Below are 21,218 nucleotides of genomic sequence, written 5' to 3' on the forward strand. Positions count from 1 at the left end.
GATAAACAATACAACCAACAGTATCTAAAGCACCTACATCTATTACATAATGTAAAAAAAATATTGTCCTGGAAATATTGTGAGAACAACATTTTTAAATCTTTAAATATTGTGAGAACAACATTTTTAAATCTTTAAATATTGTTCTCAAGTTAGACATCACAGCCTAGTGCAAACCACAGGTCAAGCAAACATGCAATCTCTGTGTTCATTTAATTAAAATAATACATTTTATATTGTAACAATTAATTCCCTCAGCCTCCAATGACCCTTAATTCTAACATTCAGAATTCATTGATTCTATGTCACAATACAGAATTCAAGCCACAATTCCAAACTCATTATGACATCATAGTTAGGTTAGATTACAACAAGTTACATAACCAAAGACAAGAAGACACTACAGCCATTCAATACAATACTTCTTTAGTGATCATAGCCTACTTCTTAAACTGTAATTAGTCAGAATTTGCATAGAATAGACTGAATCTATTTCAGTGCAAGACTGAATCCACTGAACAGGTGAGTCAGAAAGTAATATGTGAAATAATTTCTGATATGAATTAATTTGAAATCAGCAGCTAGTTGGCAATTATAACAATACACATTGCTAGAGTCAAGTAATTAGCCAGAGAGTAGGCCTAACTTAAGTTGGATAACTGGCATGGTCAAACAGTTTAAAGAAATTAATAGGAAAAAGTATTAATTGAAAAATATATATATATTTCTTGAAGCAGACAGTGGTCAGTGAGAGGGAGACAGAGATGATGGAAAGTGAGGAGGTAAAGAAAAGCAGTGAGATGGAGGGACAAGAGAAAGACAGACAAAGAGAAATGGAGGGGCTAGTTAGAATGAGAAAGAGGATTGAGACTTGCATCAAGGTAGACCACCAACGATGGCAGCTAGAGAGAGACTTGTTGAACAAAGTTAACAAGATGAGGGAAGAACAAGAGCAAGAAAGACAAAGAGAAGTAGAAGAGCTTCTGATCAAGAAAGAGCAGAATGAGGATCATGTTGAAGTACAGAGCAACCAATGGAAGCTAGAGAGAGACGTGTTCACAGAACAGACAGAAAGAGATGTGTCAGACAGATATGAGATAGACAGCAAAATGGCTGAACTGAAGGTACTGAACACTGTGAACCTGGCCAAGTTAGAGAAGGTGATTGTGAACTGTACAAGGATGTTAGCTGAGAATGAAAGGGAGAGAAATGTGTTAAAGGAACAGAGAGAAAGCTTAGTGGCAGACAAAGAAAAGATCGAAATCCAAATGACAAACCTAAAGATGGAGAACATACTGAGGTTGGGCAAGATAGGAAAGTTGACAGTTAAGAACACAAGACTGTTAGCTGAGAATGAAAAGGCCAGAGATGTGTTAGAGAAAAAGAAAGAAAACACAGCAGCAATCAGACAAACATTGCTGCAAAAGATAGCAGAGGAGGAATTTGTGTACCTGGCCAAGGTGGAGACGGGGACAGTGGAGATCAACAGACTGTCAGATGAGAATGAAAAGGTGGACAGGGTCAGAGAGAGGAACAGATGGAAGTGTATCAGAAAGGGTTTGGAGACAGCATTGGCCAAAGCAGACCAGGAGAAGAATCAGACCCTAGAAGCCTGGAAGAAGGAAAGGGGGACATGGGCCAGGGTCACCGCTTGTCTGCAAAGTCTCTGGGATCAACGAGGAGAAAGATGGATGAAGGAGAAGGAGGAGATGAAAGAGAAGAGCACACAGGCAGCAGAGAAGTGGGTGACTGAGCTGAGAGAGAAGGAGAGACTGATAGAGGCTCTGGAAAGAGAAAAGATGATGCTTCTGAGCCAGCATGAAGATGAGAAGAGGGGATGGGAGATGGAAAAGAGTGAAATGGAAAAGGAGAGGTTGGTGCAGACAGGAGAGTGGGATAGAAAGAACAGTGAAATGGAGAAAATGAAAAAGGAGAAAGACAGATGGGTGATAGAAAAGAAAGATATGTTGGAGAGGATGAAGGATGCCCACATTCAGCTGTATCACATGCAGACTGTCCTGAGGTTCAGAGAGCACGAGCAGACACAGGTACAGTACTCCATCTAACCAGTCACAAGGTCACATGTCACCTAAGGGTCAAACTATCATATTCAGTAGATTAAGTTATCTTCACACTGGAGGAGTGATATTAATATTTCAGAAGACTATTTAACATACAGTTTGGGCTTTCTCTTTCAGAAGGAAACTAAGAAAGCCCAGGAAGCAAAGGAGAAGCAGGAGAAAATAGAAAGGAAAGAAAGAGAGATCCTGGAGAAAAAGAAAGAGAAAGAGATGCTCAGAGCCCAAAAAGCAGAACATAAGGACAAAGTGAGGGAGAGTAAGGAGAGGGTGAAAGCCCACCTGGATGAGGTGTCAAGGCAATATGACCAAAGGAAACACAAGGAGAAGGAAAGAAAAATGGTGTTGGAAATGGCATATGGCAAAGAACATTTGAAAAACATTCAAAAGTAAATGGTTGACATTCATTTAATAAAACAACATGAGCATTTTAATTATTTGTATGTGTTCATTGCTATGTGGACAAATAAAAGTGCAGATGGTTACTGGATATTACAATCCATGTTAACTTTGCTGGGAGACATAATATTTTAAATACTATATTTATCATCCTCACTCAGAATTGCTTACTGAAAGTGGTTCCCATTACATGAGAAATGTTGATATTTGCATGTGAATGTTATCAGTTACCTTCACCACTTTAATAATGTCCCTTTTTACATTGTGTCATACACCCATGGCTGAGTGATGAACAAAAATATGAATTTACTTGACAGGGAAATATTTAGATTTGTTTAAATCCAGATGTCATTTTAAATGGATTCTGATGTAATATGAATTGGTGTGTTTTGGTGTGTTTTCCTACATGATTAAAATATGTGCATTTTTGTATTAATACATGCATTGTAGTCAATGGCAATTGTGATGTTGTAAAATGTATCTTCCCCAAACCAACCTCTCAACTCTACTAACTTGCTCAGAGTGCCCTCCATTGTCATGTGTTGCAGAAGAAAGTCAGAAGGTGAATTTCTAAAGAGTGGCAAGAGGATTGATATACCCATCAACTTTGAGACACACTTTGACTTGTACTGTATAATGCAAAACATTTCTACATTTTCCGCTCTCCATGACAACCAAAACCAACTGTTTAAATATAGATACAGGGGAATGTGGATGGAAGATATCCCTATTTGGAGGATTTATGGAAACTTACATTTGATATATGACAAAATAACAATGAACAGGCCTTCATTAATGGATCACACACTATGAGAGACAATTGCTGATGTCAGAGGATTAGGTCAAGGGGGAAGGTCAGAGGACTAGGTCAGAGGGGACGGTCAGAGGATGTGGGAAGTGGGGTGACCCCTCGGACCCCCTGGGGTAACTCCTATTCAGCCAGGGTCCAGACATCATTCAACAACCTGTGTGTTGGATCTGAGCCTAACCACTGTTTCCTTCAATTGCTGTATGAATTAAGGTTTGATTTGAGTATTCATCATGTTTTATGCAAAGTATTCTAATCTCCAGTGTCAGGGCCACTCTGGTTGCCTGGCGTGTGAGCCTGAGATGGCTACATGTCCTCCACTTCCCATAACTGGTGTACACACCCAAGTACCTTTACTTTATCAATTTAACAGTTTTGCTAGCAGCCAGCCCGACACTAGGACAGGTGATTTCTGTAACCAGACCATAACGTCAATGATTAGAAAGAAAGTGTTATGTTATATCAGTGTAGCTACTCATAGTCAGTCACTTTGTTTAAAACCTTTCTTAAAGTGACCGCATTCACCACAAAACCAGTCTGGATTATTTGTTTGTGTTGAATGCAAAGTATTTATTTGATTGTCTGGGTGCACAGGCACTATGTTGTTACTGCTTAATTTGACTGTTCACCCTATCTGACAGACCTACAGAGCTACGTCCTCACAATTTGTGTCATATACATACATTCTGTATTTTGATTTGATGCTTCTAGAGATTCTGAATCTCTCCACACGACTCCGCTGATGCTAAAATTAAAATGCAGCTAGCAAGCAATCTTAGACATGCAACAGTGTGTTCTGCTAACATAATTTTATTTTTCCTGCATTAGTATGATACATTTTGTAATGGCCCATTGCAGTTCTATGTTCTGTGTGTTTTGGTTCTAGTTTTCCTGTTTCTATGTTCAGTATCATATATCAGAATCATTAACCTTGTTTAGTCCCTATTTAAGATCCTCCTGCCCTACTGTTTCTTGTTGGTCAATGTTGTGTGTTTTCCGTGAGTTGTTGTATTAAGCTACGTTTGCAGTAGACACCTCTGTGCCTTTGTCATGCTTCCACCCTGCACCCTGACAGAGAGACCAACCAAAAAACAAGGACACAGCGGAGATATACATTGGAGGAGTGGGCGACTCCCAGACCGCCAGACCCAGCGAGGTTTGAGTTTGACCTAAGAAGGTGGGCTCACTTCAAGAGGCAGGTCAACCAGTTTGTCAGCCACTCTGAGTCACAGGCCCTGACAGACTGGGGCAGAGTGGCACAGGCCCTGACAGACCAGGGCAGAGTGGCACAGGCCCTGACAGACCGGGGCAGAGTGGCACAGGCCCTGACAGACCGGGGCAGGGTGGCACAGGCCCTGACAGACCGGGGCAGAGTGGCACAGGCCCTGACAGACCGGGGCAGAGTGGCACAGGCCCTGACAGACCGGGGCAGGGTGGCACAGGCCCTGACAGACCGGGGCAGAGTGGCACAGGCCCTGACAGACTGGGGCAGAGTGGCACAGGCCCTGACAGACCGGGGCAGAGTGGCACAGGCCCTGACAGACCGGGGCAGAGTGGCACAGGCCCTGACAGACCGGGGCAGAGTGGCACAGGCCCTGTTGTGGCTGTATGGGAGGGCCTGGATTTGGGCCGTCCAGTACACCAGGACTGAGGAGCGGAAGCTCTCCAGAAGCTCAACTAAATCCACATAGTACTGCCTGAATAGTTTCTTCCCTTTTCTGTATCCTTCATTAACGGTTGTCTGCCCCATAAAAAAGAGATCCTAGCTACATCAAGACACCTCTTAACCGTTTACTGCAAATCAAGTAGCAGCTCTTCAGTGATGTATATATTACAGCATACAATATATTTTAAATGTTTTAACTTCCATGGTTCCTTGATTAAATGCATCTAATTCTGTTTTTATTTTTAGTTAGGATAACTATTATGCAACGTTTGTGGGGACTCAACACCTAATGCTCAACACCACCTGGCAGTCTGTAACCAGGCTGAATTCATGACTGGCCACTTGAATTTGATATGTAAATATGGGCAGAGCCTATTACCATGATAACCAGTCTATTAGCATGGTGAGCAAATGCTAAGAAAATTATAGTTCATTCAAAGGTTCTGATGCATGACTTGGGCTTGTTTTAAAATAAACTCGTTTAACATAAATACCCCTAATCAACCATACAGTCAAAATTTGAATGCCGGTTGGAAATGTATAATGCCTTAGCATGAAATAAGAGATGTAACCAAAAAAGCAAAGATTGAAATGAAATCCTGATCAAAAAATTCAAGGTTGCTGCCATCCATCAGTAAATTCATCAAAATACCCTTTGGTACAGTTCCTTTGGAAAGTATTACGATCCTTTCACTTTCTCCAAATGTTTTGTGTTGTATACTAATAATTAATTTAGAATAATGGCCATTTTGTGGCCATTAATACAATACCCCATAATGAGAAAGCAAAACACTAGAAATGTGTGCCATTCTAATGAAAATTAAAAACTGATATATATTATGCGTAAGTATTCAGAACCATTTCCATAACACCCAGTTGCATCCTGTGTACATTAATCATCCTCAAGATATCTCCAGAACTTAATAGGAGCCCACTTTGGGCAAATTCAATTGATTGGACACGATTTCGTATGGCACACACCTGTCAACTGTCACGGGTGTACAGCAATGACTCAACGGGTAGGCCAGGCCGAACCCAAGGGAGTTTTATGTAACACACAAATTTAAGTTATATTTAACACACAAAACTTGCGCAACCTGTGACAGCACAACTGTCAAAATGGACCCAGCAGGAAATCCTCCTCTCTCTGGAGTAATTACAAAACTCAGAGACCAGAGACCAATCCATCCAGCATCTAGGGACGGTGGGATCTCCTTCTACACTTTAAGTCCACCAGCCAGCTCTGAGTAGCCCAGCCCGAGTGCTATGGCAGGACTCCATCGCAATTCCTCCTACAGTGCAACCTGTCCTTCGCCCACTACGCTGCAGAGTCTGGTACAGACACAATGGTACAGACCCAACGGTACAGACACGATGAAGGTTTCTACCTTAACCTCATTGGTCTGCTCATGGACCGGGCTCACGAATGGGCCACTGCCATCTGGGAGAAGGAGATTCCCAAGCTGGACCTTTATGACGGTTTCACCTCCCTCAAATGTTTTTTGACCAGCCACCCGAGGGCCGAGAGGGAGATGAGCGTTTGCGGTCCCTCAAGGTAACCAGACTTGAATACGTCCCTGAGGTTCCACACTCAAGCAGCAGCCAGCGGATGGAAACAACCTGCACTCATCACACACCACCATCATGGATTATGAGCAGAGCTTCAGAGCGCTGGCCTGCAGAGACGATGACCTTCCCAACCTCCTGCAGGCCTGCCTCAGTTGTTAGACGTCCCAGTATGTGAGACCTGTTCTGCCTACGATGAGTGTGGATGAGGATCCCATGGAGGTCGGGTACTCTGGGGATTCCTCCCATTCACCCGTGTCCCAAGAGTATTAACAGGCGAGGTCGCGGCAGACTTGGTAACACTGCTCTGTCAACCCAGGAAGTCCTGGTTTGTCCAACTTCCTCTTTGCCTGTTCAAGCTTTTAAAATGCCCATTCTTTTGAGCGGTCTCGCCACTTTCCTTAGCCCTTATTGATTCTGAAACCACAGGAAGCTTTATTGACCAGGAGTTGGCTAAACTCTCCATATTGTTATGTTGAGCCTTGATAATCTTATTTCAGTTACAGCCTTAGTTAACTGGCTGGGGTCCGCTAACATTATGCACATTATGGGGCCTTTGTTGTTCAATATGAATAAGGATGACACAGAAGTTATGTCCATTTCGTAATAGTCTTCTGCTCATCCTATAGTGTTAGGTCTTCCTTGGCTTATTTTCCATAAACCCCATATTTCCTGGGCAGAGAAGTATTTTGGGTTGGTCACAGTGGTGCCAGGGGAACTGTCTCTCATTGTCCATCAATACGGACACCACTGTCTCACCCTGCTACCCACGGAGTAGATATCCTTTACCTCTGATACCAGTACTATTGAGCATCTTCACGGAGTAGATATCCTTTACCTCTGATACCAGTACTATTGAGCATCTTCACAAAGTAGATATCCTTAACCTCTGATACCAGTACTATTGAGCATCTTCACAGAGTAGATATCCTTTACCTCTGATACCAGTACTATTGAGCATCTTCACGGAGTAGATATCCTTTACCTCTGATACCAGTACTATTGAGCATCTTCACAGAGTAGATATCCTTTACCTCTGATACCAGTACTATTGAGCATCTTCACGGAGTAGATATCCTTTACCTCTGATACCAGTACTATTGAGCATCTTCACGGAGTAGATATCCTTTACCTCTGATACCAGTACTATTGAGCATCTTCATGGAGTAGATATCCTTTACCTCTGATACCAGTACTATTGAGCATCTTCACGGAGTAGATATCCTTTACCTCTGATACCAGTACTATTGAGCATCTTCACGGAGTAGATATCCTTTACCTCTGATACCAGTACTATTGAGCATCTTCACGGAGTAGATATCCTTTACCTCTGATACCAGTACTATTGAGCATCTTCACGGAGTAGATATCCTTTACCTCTGATACCAGTACTATTGAGCATCTTCACAGAGTAGATATCCTTAACCTCTGATACCAGTACTATTGAGCATCTTCACAGAGCCAGTTTCTTTACCAAACTAAACTGCTCTAGAATCTAAAATACTCTAAAATATTAATATAAAAACAGATTCCAAATGTGTCCTTTTATACAGATAATTAAATTGGGGGGGGGGGGGGGGAACCCTAGGTAGGTCTTCAACTAAAAGAGGATCAGCAGTGCTTGGTCAAAATTATTTTTATCTGATTGGAATATATTAAAATACAGAATTGCTGTAGGAAGCTGCAATCTGTAGTTTCTGGGTGTTTTGTTAGGTGATGTACAAGTGAAGTATGTAAATGTAAATATGGAAGATGGGAATTAGGTACATAGAGTTTTCTGGCAGTTGAGTTGGAGTGGGAAAATAATTTATACATTTTGAAAGCTGTGGTCATTGAATGCATTTAGCTTCAAAGCAAAGAAAAGTGATCCAAAAAATATTTTAATCCTTAGAAACTGCTGTGAAAAAGTGAAAAAGTGAAAAAACTAAATTAGTGTTGTGTTTTTGTAAAGAACTGTTTTTACGGTTTTGCAACGCAATGAGAAATGGATTGCTATTTTTCAAAGAAGAATACTGTTCTGTTAATTTAATTACAGAATATAGCATGCTGGTGTTCTTTCAGGAAAGAGGTTACTGCTGTTTGCTAGGCTATTATAGTGTTACAGTGGTGAGTGAGGCTTTTAGCATGATCAGTGAGGCTAAGCTAATAGCATGGTGAGTTAGGCTAGTCTTCTACCATGGTGAGAGAGGCTAATCTAATAGCATAGTGAGTTAGGCTAGTCTTCTACCATGATCAGTGAGGCTAATCTAATAGCATGGGGTGTTAGGCTAGTCTTCTACCATGGTGAGTGAGGCTAATCTAATTGCATGCTGAGTTAGGCTAGTCTTCTACCATGGTGAGTGAGGCTAATCTAATAGCATGGTGAGTTAGGCTAGTCTTCTACCATGGTGAGAGAGGCTAATCTAATTGCATGGTGAGTGAGGCTAGTCAATTAGCATGGCTAGGGAATTTAGGCAAATTACCATTAGCTCTAATATTTAGTTTCACCTGTGGACATGGAAATATTCAGTAAGACATCATTTGGAGGGTTACTTTGCATGTCAGTCCTCTTAAAGACCTCTGGACAGAGGAGAAGCAACCAGTGACCGAAACGACACAGAGACCTGAATCCAAACACCAGAGAGGCCAGATCAGATCCACTCAACAGGTTATACCTTTGAATTTGATTTTCGTTATCTAAATAGAATCATCCAAAACCTCACTCAAAAACATCCTTTTCAACTATTTTGGAAAGGAAAGAAAAAGGTGGAGTGGACTCTTAATCTTTTACGGAGCTGTATACATGTATCTGTATGTACAGTGTGTAGGGACTGAGTATGTGTACATCTGAAATTTCGATTAGTGTCATGCTGGCAACATTAGAGATTCCGCGGTAAAACGCGATTTTAATAATATTAAATGTATCAATTTTGACACTTTGCTTAGTGTATATTGTAAAAATGTACTCTAGGAAATGTTCAGGAGAGTCGGTAGAATAATTATACGCAAAGAAATCAAGGGGCACTGTGTATTTGCAATTGTTGTTGGCATTTTACTCCTCCCATCCTATTGGCCACAATGTAACTCAATGGATATTAAATATACGCTCACCTAAAGGATTATTAGGAACACCTGTTCAATTTCTCATTAATGCAATTATTTAATCAACCAATCACATGGCAGTTGCTTCAATGCATTTAGGGGTGTGGTCCTGGTCAAGACAATCTCCTGAACTCCAAACTGAATGTCAGAATGGGAAAGAAAGATGATTTTAGCAATTTAGAGCGTGGCATGGTTGTTGGTGCCAGGCGGGCCGGTCTGAGTATTTCACAATCTGCTCAGTTACTGGGATTTTCACGCACAACCATTTCTAGGGTTTACAAAGAATGGTGTGAAAAGGGAAAAATATCCAGTATGCGGCAGTCCTGTGGGCGAAAATGCCTTGTTGATGCTAGAGGTCAGAGGAGAATTGGCTGACTGATTCAAGTCGATAAAAGAGCAACTTTGACTGAAATAACCACTCGTTACAACCGAGGTATGCAGCAAAGCATTTGTGAAGCCACAACACGCACAACCTTGAGGCGGATGGGCTACAACAGCAGAAGACCCCACCGGGTACCACACATCTCCACTACAAAAAGGAAAAAGAGGCTACAATTTGCACAAGCTCACCAAAATTGGACAGTTGAAGCCTGGAAGAATATTGCCTGGTCTGATGATTCTCGATTTCTGTTGAGACCTTCAGATGGTAGTGTCAGAATTTAGCATAAACAGAATGAGAACATGGATCCATCATGCCTTGTTACCACTGTGCAGGCTGGAGGTGGTGGTGGTCGTTTAAATGCCACGGCCTACCTGAGCATTGTTTCTGACCATGTCCATCCCTTTATGACCACCATGTACCCATCCTCTGATGGCTACTTCCAGCAGGATAATGCACCATGTCACAAAGATCGAATAATTTCTAATTGGTTTCTTGAACATGACAATGAGTTCACTGTACTGAAATGGCCCCCACAGTCACCAGATCTCAACACAATGGAGCAGCTTTGGGATGTGGTGGAACGGGAGCTTGGTGCCCTGGATGTGCATCCCACAAATCTCCATCAACTGCAAGATGCTATCCTATCAATATGGGCCAACATTTCTAATGAATGCTTTTAGCACCTTGTTGAATCAATGCCACGTAGAATTAAGGCAGTTCTGATGGCGAGGGGATCAAACACAGTATTAGTATGGTGTTCCTAATAATCCTTTAGGTGAGTGTATATTGCCCTATATAAAAAAAACTGTTCTATACACCGCAGTGAATGTATTGTAGGAAATGTTCAGGAGACTCTATACAGTGATTATATGCAACGAAATCAAGGGGTATTGCGTATTTGCAATTGTTGCTGGTGTGTTACTCCGCCCACCCCATTGGCCACAATGTAACTCAATGGCAAATTAATTGGCAAATCATTCCACAGTAATGAAGCCCTGCCTCTGGCTGCTTGTTTAGAAATTCTAGGTACAATTAAAAGGCCTGCATCTTGCGATCTAAGTTTATGTGTAGGTACAGTATCTCACAGAAGTGAGTACACCCCTCAAATTTTTGTAAATATTTGATTTTATATTTTCATGTGACAACATTGAAGAAATGATACTTTGCTACAACGTAAAGTAGTGAATGTACATTTGCTGTCCCCTCGAAATAACACAACACACAGCCATTAATGTCTAAACCGCTGGCAACAGAAGTTAGTACACCCCTAGGTGAAAATGTACATGTGCCATTGAGCCCTAAAAAATTCAGTGAAACCAAAGGCCAAATGGCCTTGCCCATAAAATGACGAAATTCTAAGCCTGGTCTTTAGTGTTGAACTCTGGCTATACTGTGTTGCAATGTTAGAGTATACATTTTATTTTCCTTTCAGGTGTTTTTGTATTGTATTTTGCTAAGTGTGTAAGTTTTCTTTTAGCTGTGGTTTAAGACAGTTACTTCATTTAAAATAATGCAAAGGTGTTTGGCAAGACAGAAATAACATTCTAGTACTGTAAACATTCAGTGTCAATTAAATTAAATGTGGATATAAGGAACATTTCCAGGGTCCACTCTCTCCTTGCAAGTATATTAAAACCGTTTATTGCGCAATTGATTTCTCCTGTCTTACCTACCATTTTCATAGAACTGTTTTGCACTTTAGAAATTGCCATCACAACTGACTGTTTTACATCAAACAACCCACTGGTCATCTGTCCTGTACATGTCACCGACTGACTGTTTTACATCAAACAACCCACTGGTCATCTGTCCTGTAGATGTCACTGACTGACTGTTTTACATCAAACAACCCACTGGTCATCTGTCCTGTAGATGTCACTGACTGACTGTTTTACATCAAACAACCCACGGGTCATCTGTCCTGTACATGTCACTGACTGACTGTTTTACATCAAACATCCCACTGGTCAACTGTTCTGTACATGTTACTGACTGACTGTTTTACATCAAACAACCCACTGGTCAACTGTCCTGTACATGTCACTGACTGACTGTTTTACATCAAACAACCCACTGGTCATCTGTCCTGCACATGTCACTGACTGACTGTTTTACATCAAACAACCCACTGGTCATCTGTCCTGTAGATGTCACTGACTGACTGTTGTACATCAAACATCCCAGTGGTCATCTGTCCTGTAGATGTCACTGACTGACTGTTGTACATCAAACATCCCAGTGGTCATCTGTCCTGTAGATGTCACTAACTGTACATGTCACTGATTTAAATGAAACCAGGCTGACATTAGTGAGCCTTTCCTGTTAAAAAAAAAAAGGTTAAATAAAACAGAAAAAAACCCATATTTTATCGTTTTGATGTCTTCACTATTATTCTACAATGTGGAAATTTGCAAAACTAAAGAAATACCCTTGACTGAGTGGATTTGTCCATACTTTTGACTGGTATTGTATATTCATGAATTGAAGATCTTTGCCTTTCATCCAGCGATAGCACTTGTATTAAAAAAGCAAATTATGAAGACACTATCTCCTGGACAAATCCTCCCTCTGCTGATAATTGAAGGCATTACAAGAAGAACACTAGATGGCCCAGCAAATTATGAAGACACTATCTCCTGGACAAATCCTCCCTCTGCTGATAATTGAAGGCATTACAAGAATAACACTAGATGGCCCAACAAAATCACCACCAGGAAGTTAAGCTTAAATCATTTATACATTCTTGAAAATGGCTCAGGGCTTTTACTGTTATTTTGAAACAGGTTGCAATGACATCATAAATATGCATCAGTTAGTTCATCTGTGGCTTTTAACTGATTTCATGAAAATGGATCGCAACTTCAGCAGCTTTGCTCAATGTCTTACTGTTACTTTTTTTAAATACGATTTTTTCTTTTTTTCAAAAAAGAATTGATCAGTCAGAATCTAAGAGGATAAAAGATATTCATAGAGGAAAGAGATATTTAAGGTATGAAGATGTCGTTGCAGTTGATTTTCAGGTTATCTTCTGGATGTACTGTACTGTGTGTTAATAGTAGTGGGTAGGTTACTTTTTAATGACATCATTGACGGTTACAAGTTTTCTTTCCAAAATTTTAATCAGTAACATAACTTTTAGATAACTCAGTCGGTAATATAATCAGATTTCTGTCAGTTAATTATAGAAGCAGAACAGCATAAGATGGTAAGTAACAGGTAAATCAAGGTTGTATTTAAAAAAAAAAATGAAATCTTAACATGTTTTCATATGGGGACTGGACAAAGACACGTGGCCTTTACAAGGCAACACAACATCAAAGAAAACTGTTCAAAACGTAAATCAAAATCAACATCCAACAGGGGGTCAGATGATGCTTCGATCCATGGTAGGTCGGGAACTCCCTCTGGACTCCCTGCCCCTCTGCTCTCTGTGTCCTCCTTGCGTCCTCCTAATCGGGATCTTTTTGATCAAATTATGAAGACATTAACTCTTGGACAAATCCTCCCCCTGCTGATAATGGAAGGCATTACATGAAGAACACTAGATGGCCCAACAAAATCACCATCAGGTACTTTAAGTTAAACACTCAATCATTTATATATTTTTTTAAATGGCAGAGTGCTTTTACTGTTTTAAGTTGTGATGACATCACGCCATATATATGTATCAGTTAGTTCATGTGTGGCTTTTAACTGATATAATGAAAACGGACCACAACTTGAGCAGCTTTGCTCAATGCCTTATTATTACTGTTACTTTTTTAAAAGACGTTTTTTTTCCCAAAATAGAACTGATCAGTCTGAATCTAGAAGATTTTCATAGAGGAAAAGGGTATTTAATGTTTGAAGATGTTGTTGCAGTTGATTGGATGGTCAAATATGTTTTTTCTTCTGGATGTATTGTACATTCTATCTGTCTAACATCATGTTCTTCATTAACCTCTTCTCTCTAGTAGTGGGTAGGTTACTTTTTAATGACATCACTGATGTTTACAAGTTTCCTATCCAAAATTGTAATCAGTAACATAACTTTTGGATGACTCAAGTAATGTAATCTGATTACTGTCAATTACTTATAGATTAATTTCATATTAACAGACATTAAAAGACTAACAAATATACAACCAATTGATCAACAGCCAAAGTCAATCTACACACAATACTGCATAATGACAGTGAAAACATGTTTCTAGAAATGTTTTCAGATTTTATATGAAAATAAAAAAAACGAAATATCTTGTGTACATAAGTATTCAGACCCTTTGCCTTGATACTCCAAATTAAGCCCAGATGCATCCAGTGTCATGAGATTTACCTTGAGATGTCTCTAGAACATAATCTGAGTCCATGTGTTGCAAATTCAATTGATTGGATATGATTATAAAAGGCACCCATCAGTGTACATATGGACCATCTAAGAAAGAGGAAGGTTATAAAAAAAAACCTAACAATTGAACCTTCACATGAGCACAGTGGATCCATCATTGTAAATAGAAAGAAGTCTGGAAACACCTAGGCTCTTTGTAGAGCTGGACATCCAAAAGAAGTAACTTGGCAAGAAGGTCCTTGGTAAGGGTGGTGACCCAGTGTCAGAGCTTCTCTGCAGAGATGGGAGAACCTGCTAGAAGGACAACCATCTCTAAAGCACTCCATTAATCAGGCCTTCATGCTTTATTGGCTAGATGAAAGCCACTCCTGAGAAAAAGGAAAATGACTTGCTGCCGGAATGTCTCTGAGAGCATGCGAAAAAAGATTATCTGGGTGGATGAGATGGCAGTAATTATTTCAACCACTATACAAAATGTCAGATTTCTTACATTTTGTAGTGTGAGCATCATACTCTTGGGATGATTCTCAACAGCAGGAACTGGGAAATGGTCAGGATTGATGGATGGATGACCAGAGCAAAAAACAGAGATCCCTGAAGAAAACATGATTCAGAAAACACAGGACCTCAAACTGGTTCAAGGATTAATCTGTCATCATGACAACAACCCAAAGAACACAGCCAAGACAACACTGGAATCTGTGAATGTACTTAAGAATAACAAAAGAAACAAGAAATGACACAGATATAATGATCTAATATCCTGCTACTAGGGAGTTACAGCCCGACTGGCTAGATAAGAAGAAGCTAGAGCTAACACGTGACCTGCTTGATGTACTATGCACTGCTGTGTAATGTTAGGCAAGTTGAGCACATGCCTCCAACAGAGCAATGTGCAATAGGGAATTATCAGGCATCTTAAATGATAAACAATACAACCAACTGTATCTAAAGCACCTATATCTATTACATAATGTAAAAAAATATTGTCCTCGAAATATTGAGAACCAGATTTTTAAATCTTTAAATATTGTGAGAACAATATTTTTAAATCTTTAAATATTGTTCTCATGTTAGACTTCACAGCCTAGTGCAAACCATAGGTCAAGCAAACATGCAATCTCTGTGTTCATTTAATTAAAATAATACATTTTATATTGTAACAATAAATTCCCTCAGCCTCCAATGACCCTTAATTCTAACATTCAGAATTCATTGATACTATGTCACAATACAGATTTCAAGCCAAAATTCCAAACTCATTATGACATCATAATTAGGTTAGATTACAACAAGTTACATAACCAAAGACAAGAAGACACAACAGCCATTCAATACTATACTTCTATAGTGATCATAGCCTACTTCTTAAACTGTAATTAGTCAGAATTTGCATAGAATAGACTGAATCTATTTCAGTGCAAGACTGAATCCACTGAACAGGTGAGTCAGAAATTAATATGTGAAATAATTTCTGAAATGAATTAATTTGAAATCAGCAGCTAGTTGGCATATTAACAATACACATAGCTAAGGTCTAGTAATGTGCCAGAGAGTAGGCCTAACTTAAGTTGGATAACTGGCATGGTCAAACAGTTTAAAGAAATTAATAGGAAAAAGTATTAATTGAAAAATATATATATATTTCTTGAAGCAGACAGTGGTCAGTGAGAGGGAGACAGAGATGATGGAAAGTGAGGAGGTAAAGAAAAGCAGTGAGATGGAGGGACAAGAGAAAGACAGACAAAGAGAAATGGAGGGGCTAGTTAGAATGAGAAAGAGGATTGAGACTTGCATCAAGGTAGACCACCAACGATGGCAGCTAGAGAAAGACTTGTTGAACAAAGTTAACAAGATGAGGGAAGAACAAGAGCAAGAAAGACAAAGAGAAGTAGAAGAGCTTCTGAGCAAGAAAGAGCAGAATGAGGATCATGTTGAAGTACAGAGCAACCAATGGAAGCTAGAGAGAGACGTGTTCACAGAACAGACAGAAAGAGATGTGTCAGACAGATATGAGATAGACAGCAAAATGGCTGAACTGAAGGTACTGAACACTGTGAACCTGGCCAAGTTAGAGAAGGTGATTGTGGACTGTACAAGGATGTTAGCTGAGAATGAAAGGGAGAGAAATGTATTAAAGGAACAGAGAGAAAGCTTAGTGGCAGACAAAGAAAAGATCGAAATCCAAATGACAAACCTAAAGATGGAGAACATACTGAGGTTGGGCAAGATAGGAAAGTTGACAGTTAAGAACACAAGACTGTTAGCTGAGAATGAAAAGGCCAGAGATGTGTTAAAGAAAGAGAAAGAAAACACAGCAGCAGTCAGACAAACATTGCTGCACAAGATAGCAGAGGAGGAATTTGAGTACCTGGCCAAGGTGGAGACGGGGACAGTGGAGATCAACAAACTGTCAGATGAGAATGAAAAGGTGGACAGGGTCAGAGAGAGGAACAGATGGAAGTTTATCAGAAAGGGTTTGGAGACAGCATTGGCCAAAGCAGACCAGGAGAAGAATCAGACCCTAGAAGCCTGGAAGAAGGAAAGGGGGACATGGGCCAGGGTCACCGCTTGTCTGCAAAGTCTCTGGGATCAACGACGAGAAAGATGGATGAAGGAGAAGGAGGAGATAAAGGAGAAGAGCACACAGGCAGCAGAGAAATGGATGACTGAGCTGAGAGAGAAGGAGAGACTGATAGATGCTCTGGAAAGAGAAAAGATGATGCTTCTGAGCCAGCATGAAGATGAGAAGAGGGGATGGGAGATGGAAAAGAGTGCAATGGAAAAGGAGAGGTTGGTGCAGACAGGAGAGTGGGATAGAAAGAACAGTGAAATGGAGAAAATGAAAAAGGAGAAAGACAGATGGGTGATAGAAAAGAAAGATATGTTGGAGAGGATGAAGGATGCCCACATTCAGATGTATCACATGCAGACTGTCCTGAGGTTCAGAGAGCAAGAGCAGACACAGGTACAGTACTCCATTTAACCAGTCAAAGTTCAGGAGGTCACATGTCACCTAAGGGTCAAACTATCATATTCATTTAAGTTATCTTCACACTGGAGGAGTGATGTTAATATCTCAGATGATTATTTAACATACAGTATTGTCTTTCTCTTTCAGAAGGAAACTAAGAAAGCCCAGGAAGCAAAGGAGAAGCAGGAGAAAATGGAAAGGAAAGAAAGAGAGATCCTGGAGAAAAAGAAAGAGAAAGAGATGCTCAGAGCCCAAAAAGTAGAACATAAGGACAAAGTGAGGGAGAGTAAGGAGAGGGTGAAAGCCCACCTAGATGAGGTGTCAAGGCAATATGACCAAAGGAAACAGAAGGAGAAAGAAAGAAAAATGGTGTTGGAAATGGCATATGGCAAAGAACATTCGAAACAAAACTTCAAAAGTAAATGGTTGACATTCATTTAATAAATAAAACAACATGAGCATTTTAATTATTTGTCAGTGTTCATTGCTATGTGGACAAACAAAGGTTTTGATGGTTCCTGGATATTACAATCCATGTTAACTTTCTGAGATACAGAAAATGTTATGCACTATACTTAACATCCTCAAAAATGCTTTTTGAAAAACACATTTCAATTTTAGCATGTGAATTTAATGAGTTACCTTGACCACACATTATATTACATGTTTAATAATGTCCCTTTTTGCACTTTGCCATAAACCCATGCTTGAATGATGCAGTTCACAACAACAAAGATTTGGAACATTCAGATTTTTGTTTTAGTCCAGAGATGTCATTTTTTATGGGATTTTGATGTAATATTAATTGGTTTGAAGTGATTTGGAGTGTTTTCTTACATGATTAATATACATTTTCATAATACATGCATTGTACGTAGTGGCAATAGATGATGCAACAAAATATGTCTTCCCCAAACCAACCTCATCATGTGTTGTAGAACAAAGTCAGAAGTTGACTTTCTAAAAAGTGATAAGATTAAGGTCAGTCTTTAGGACGCAGCCTCTGGCTCAGTCTGAATATAATCCCTCCATTCTCAACAGATGCAACTTTTATATTAAATAATATACAACATACCTTGTAATAATCAGTGCATGTAGATTGTAAACATGTAATAAAGTACAGCTCTTGTAGTCACAGCTCCATCTAGATCACTCGTGATAATAACAGCCAGTTCACCCCTCATTACAGTAGCTAGAGAACACATTCTGTGTTAGGGTTGTATGTATTAAATACCTACAAATACTGCAACACAAAATACATACAAAAACATATTTATTAGTCAATCATGGCAACAGTGATTTACTCATAGGCCTATACCATGTTACACCAGGAGGGGGCATACTAACCACGCATAATGCGCTCTAAACCAGTGTTTCTTAATCCTGGTCCTCGGGATCCAAAAGGGTGCACATGTTTCGTTTTGCCCTACCACTCACACAACTGTTTCAAATGTTGCCCTACCACCTACACACCTGATTGACATAATCAACCTATCATCAAGCCTGTAGTTGAATCAGGTGAGTGAGTCTCTGGGCAAATAAAAAAAACTTGCAACCCTTTGGGTCCCGAGGACCAGAATTAAGAAACATTGCTCTAAACAGAGAGAGCATTTTGGGAAATATTCCCTTGACAATAATATTCGAATGAACTTCATAAAAATACATGCAGGTGAAAAAAAACACCTTCCTTTCATTGTGAGAGCCTTTTGGTCAGCCATGTTTGATTAGTTCATCATTAGAGTCAATTGGGTCAGCTTGGTTTCATTAGTTCATTATTAGAGTCAGGTGGGTCAGCTAGTTGTGATTAGTTCATCATTAGAGTCAGGTGGGAAAGCAGAATGTGTCCGGCACACCTTGAATCAGAGCTAGCACACCTGAATCAACTAATTATTAAGTACCTGGCTGCTTGATTCAGGTCAGCATGATTCAGGGATACACCTAGTACATGGAATGGCTGTGGGTCCCCAGGAGAGCTTTAAGAAGCACTGGCCTAGAGTATGAATTTTGGTTAATAATGTTTGATTCATTATTTTTTACTTTTGGGTGTGCCTGCATTCTTCTGTAGGAATAATCTGTAAATGTCTTGTTTGATGAGGTGATACCTGCTGTTTTCATGTTCACTCCTACACCTTCCATATACAGTTAGGTCTGGAAATATTTGGACACTGAAATATTTTCATAATTTTGGCTCTGTACGCCACCACAGTGGATTTGAAATGAAACAACCGAGATGCAATTGTAATGTAGACTTTCAACTTTAATTTAAGGGGTTGAACAAAATATTTTATGGAACATTTAGGAATAGCAACCATTTTCATACACAGTCCCCTTATTTCCGGAGCTCAAATGTAATTGGAAAATTTAACACAATCATAAATAATATGTTCATTGTCAAGAATCCTTTGCAGGCAATGAACGCTTGATGTGTGGAACGCTTGGAACCCTTTGTAATGCTTTCCCAGGCCTATACTGCAGCTGTCTTGAGTTGTTGTTTGTTCATGGGTCTTTCTGCCTTAGGTTTTTTCTTCAGTAAGTGAAATGCATGCTCAATCTGGTTGGGATCAGGTGATTGACTCTGCCTTTGCAGAATTTTCCTCTTCTTTGCCTTAAAAAACTCATGGGCTGCTTTGGCTGCATGTTGTGGGTCACAGTCTATCGGTTAAATGAAGCGCTGTCCAATCAACTTAGCTGAATATGGCTGGATCTGAGCAGACAATATATTCCTATACATTTCTGAATTAATCCGGCTGTTTCTGTCTTCTGTCACATCATCAATAAACTCTAGTGACCCAGTGCCATTGGAAGCTAAGCATGCCCAAGCCATCACACTGCCTACACTGTGTTTTACAGATGATGTGGTGTGCTTCGGATCATGAGATGTTCCAAGCCTTCTCCATACATTTTCTTCTCATCATTCTGGTATTTGCTCCTGTGAAGTCTTCTCTTTTGAGTAGACTTGGATTATGACATGTCTAGCTCCTGGAAAGGGTTCTTCTTTTTCTCATAGAGCTCCACAACTGTGGAATGATCTGCCAATTAAGGTTAGAAATGCAAACTCAGTGCAAACTTTCAGGTGTCTACTAAAAACTAATCTCTACAGCACAGTTTATAATTAGGTGTTGCCTTGCCCGGGGGCGTGAAGGTGAGCAGTAGGCTTGATACTGTCCACCCTTGCTGTCTTGCCAGGTGGGCTCTCGTCGCCACTGGGATGCCCTCCCTCCAATGCCTTTCGGGGGAAGAGTCACTGGCTTGTTGTTGTCCCTCTGCTGCGCACTTGTGCAATTGGGATGTACTCTGCTGGCAATACTCTGCCCTCATTCAGGGTGGTTGCGGTTGGTGGGTGTCCCTTTGCTTGATGCCTGGCAATGTGGGTGGATTGATTTCCTGCCTGTTGGGCCCTGTCCAGGGCCTCCCCCAGGTAGGGCCACAGTGTTGCCGGACCCCCCATCTCAGATCCTAGGTCTTACGCTGCTATACTATTGTGCTGGGGGATTGAGTCAGTTCTCCTTCCCCACAAAGTTCTCCTTTTCCACTATAAATCGTTGTTGATATGAGGAATGCATTTTCTGAATTTTCCCAGTCTTCTCCCATTTTATCCTTTAGGAGGACATGAGGTCCTGGTCCACACCTGTGGAGTACCTGGTTTGGGGGGCCCGTTGCTGTCCCTGTCCTTGTCCATCTGGTCATACTTCTGACATAGTCTAAATTTAAATGGACTCTGGATTTAGCCCAGATAAATGTATTAATTATTCCAATTGGACTCTAAATATCTCACCCGGCACAGCCAGAAGAGGACTGGTCACCCCTCTGAGCCTGGGTCCTCTCTAGGTTTCTTCCTAATATTCGGCCTTCTTAGGGAGTTTTTCCTAGCCACTGAAATTCAACACTACTGTTGTTTGCTCCTTGGGGTTTAAGGCCGGGTGTCTCTGTAAAAGCA

General features: G+C 40.4%; 1 protein-coding gene across 1 annotated transcript; it reads left to right on the forward strand.

Annotated features, from left to right (window-relative positions):
- The first annotated feature begins 244 nt into the window (after positions 1-244).
- Positions 245-4,976, forward strand: LOC117593889 (reticulocyte-binding protein 2 homolog a-like). Its single transcript, XM_034290440.1, has 4 exons — positions 245-522; positions 738-2,048; positions 2,199-2,233; positions 4,361-4,976. Exons 2-4 carry the CDS (start codon positions 765-767, stop codon positions 4,974-4,976), a joined length of 1,935 nt encoding a protein of 644 aa, XP_034146331.1. The 5' UTR covers positions 245-522; positions 738-764.
- Positions 4,977-21,218: the final 16,242 nt, after the last annotated feature.

This window comes from Esox lucius, chromosome 24, assembly GCF_011004845.1.
Source record: "Esox lucius isolate fEsoLuc1 chromosome 24, fEsoLuc1.pri, whole genome shotgun sequence".
NCBI classification, from domain to species: domain Eukaryota; kingdom Metazoa; phylum Chordata; class Actinopteri; order Esociformes; family Esocidae; genus Esox; species Esox lucius.

Excerpts from the sequence above, each read along its gene's own strand:
- LOC117593889 (XM_034290440.1), top strand. The coding sequence starts at position 765 with ATGATGGAAAGTGAGGAGGTAAAGAAAAGCAGTGAGATGGAGGGACAA. Across the intron at positions 2,049-2,198 it reads GAGAGCACGAGCAGACACAG|AAGGAAACTAAGAAAGCCCA; the intron begins GTACAGTACTCC and ends TTTCTCTTTCAG. Across the intron at positions 2,234-4,360 it reads GCCCAGGAAGCAAAGGAGAA|AGAGACCAACCAAAAAACAA; the intron begins GCAGGAGAAAAT and ends GCACCCTGACAG.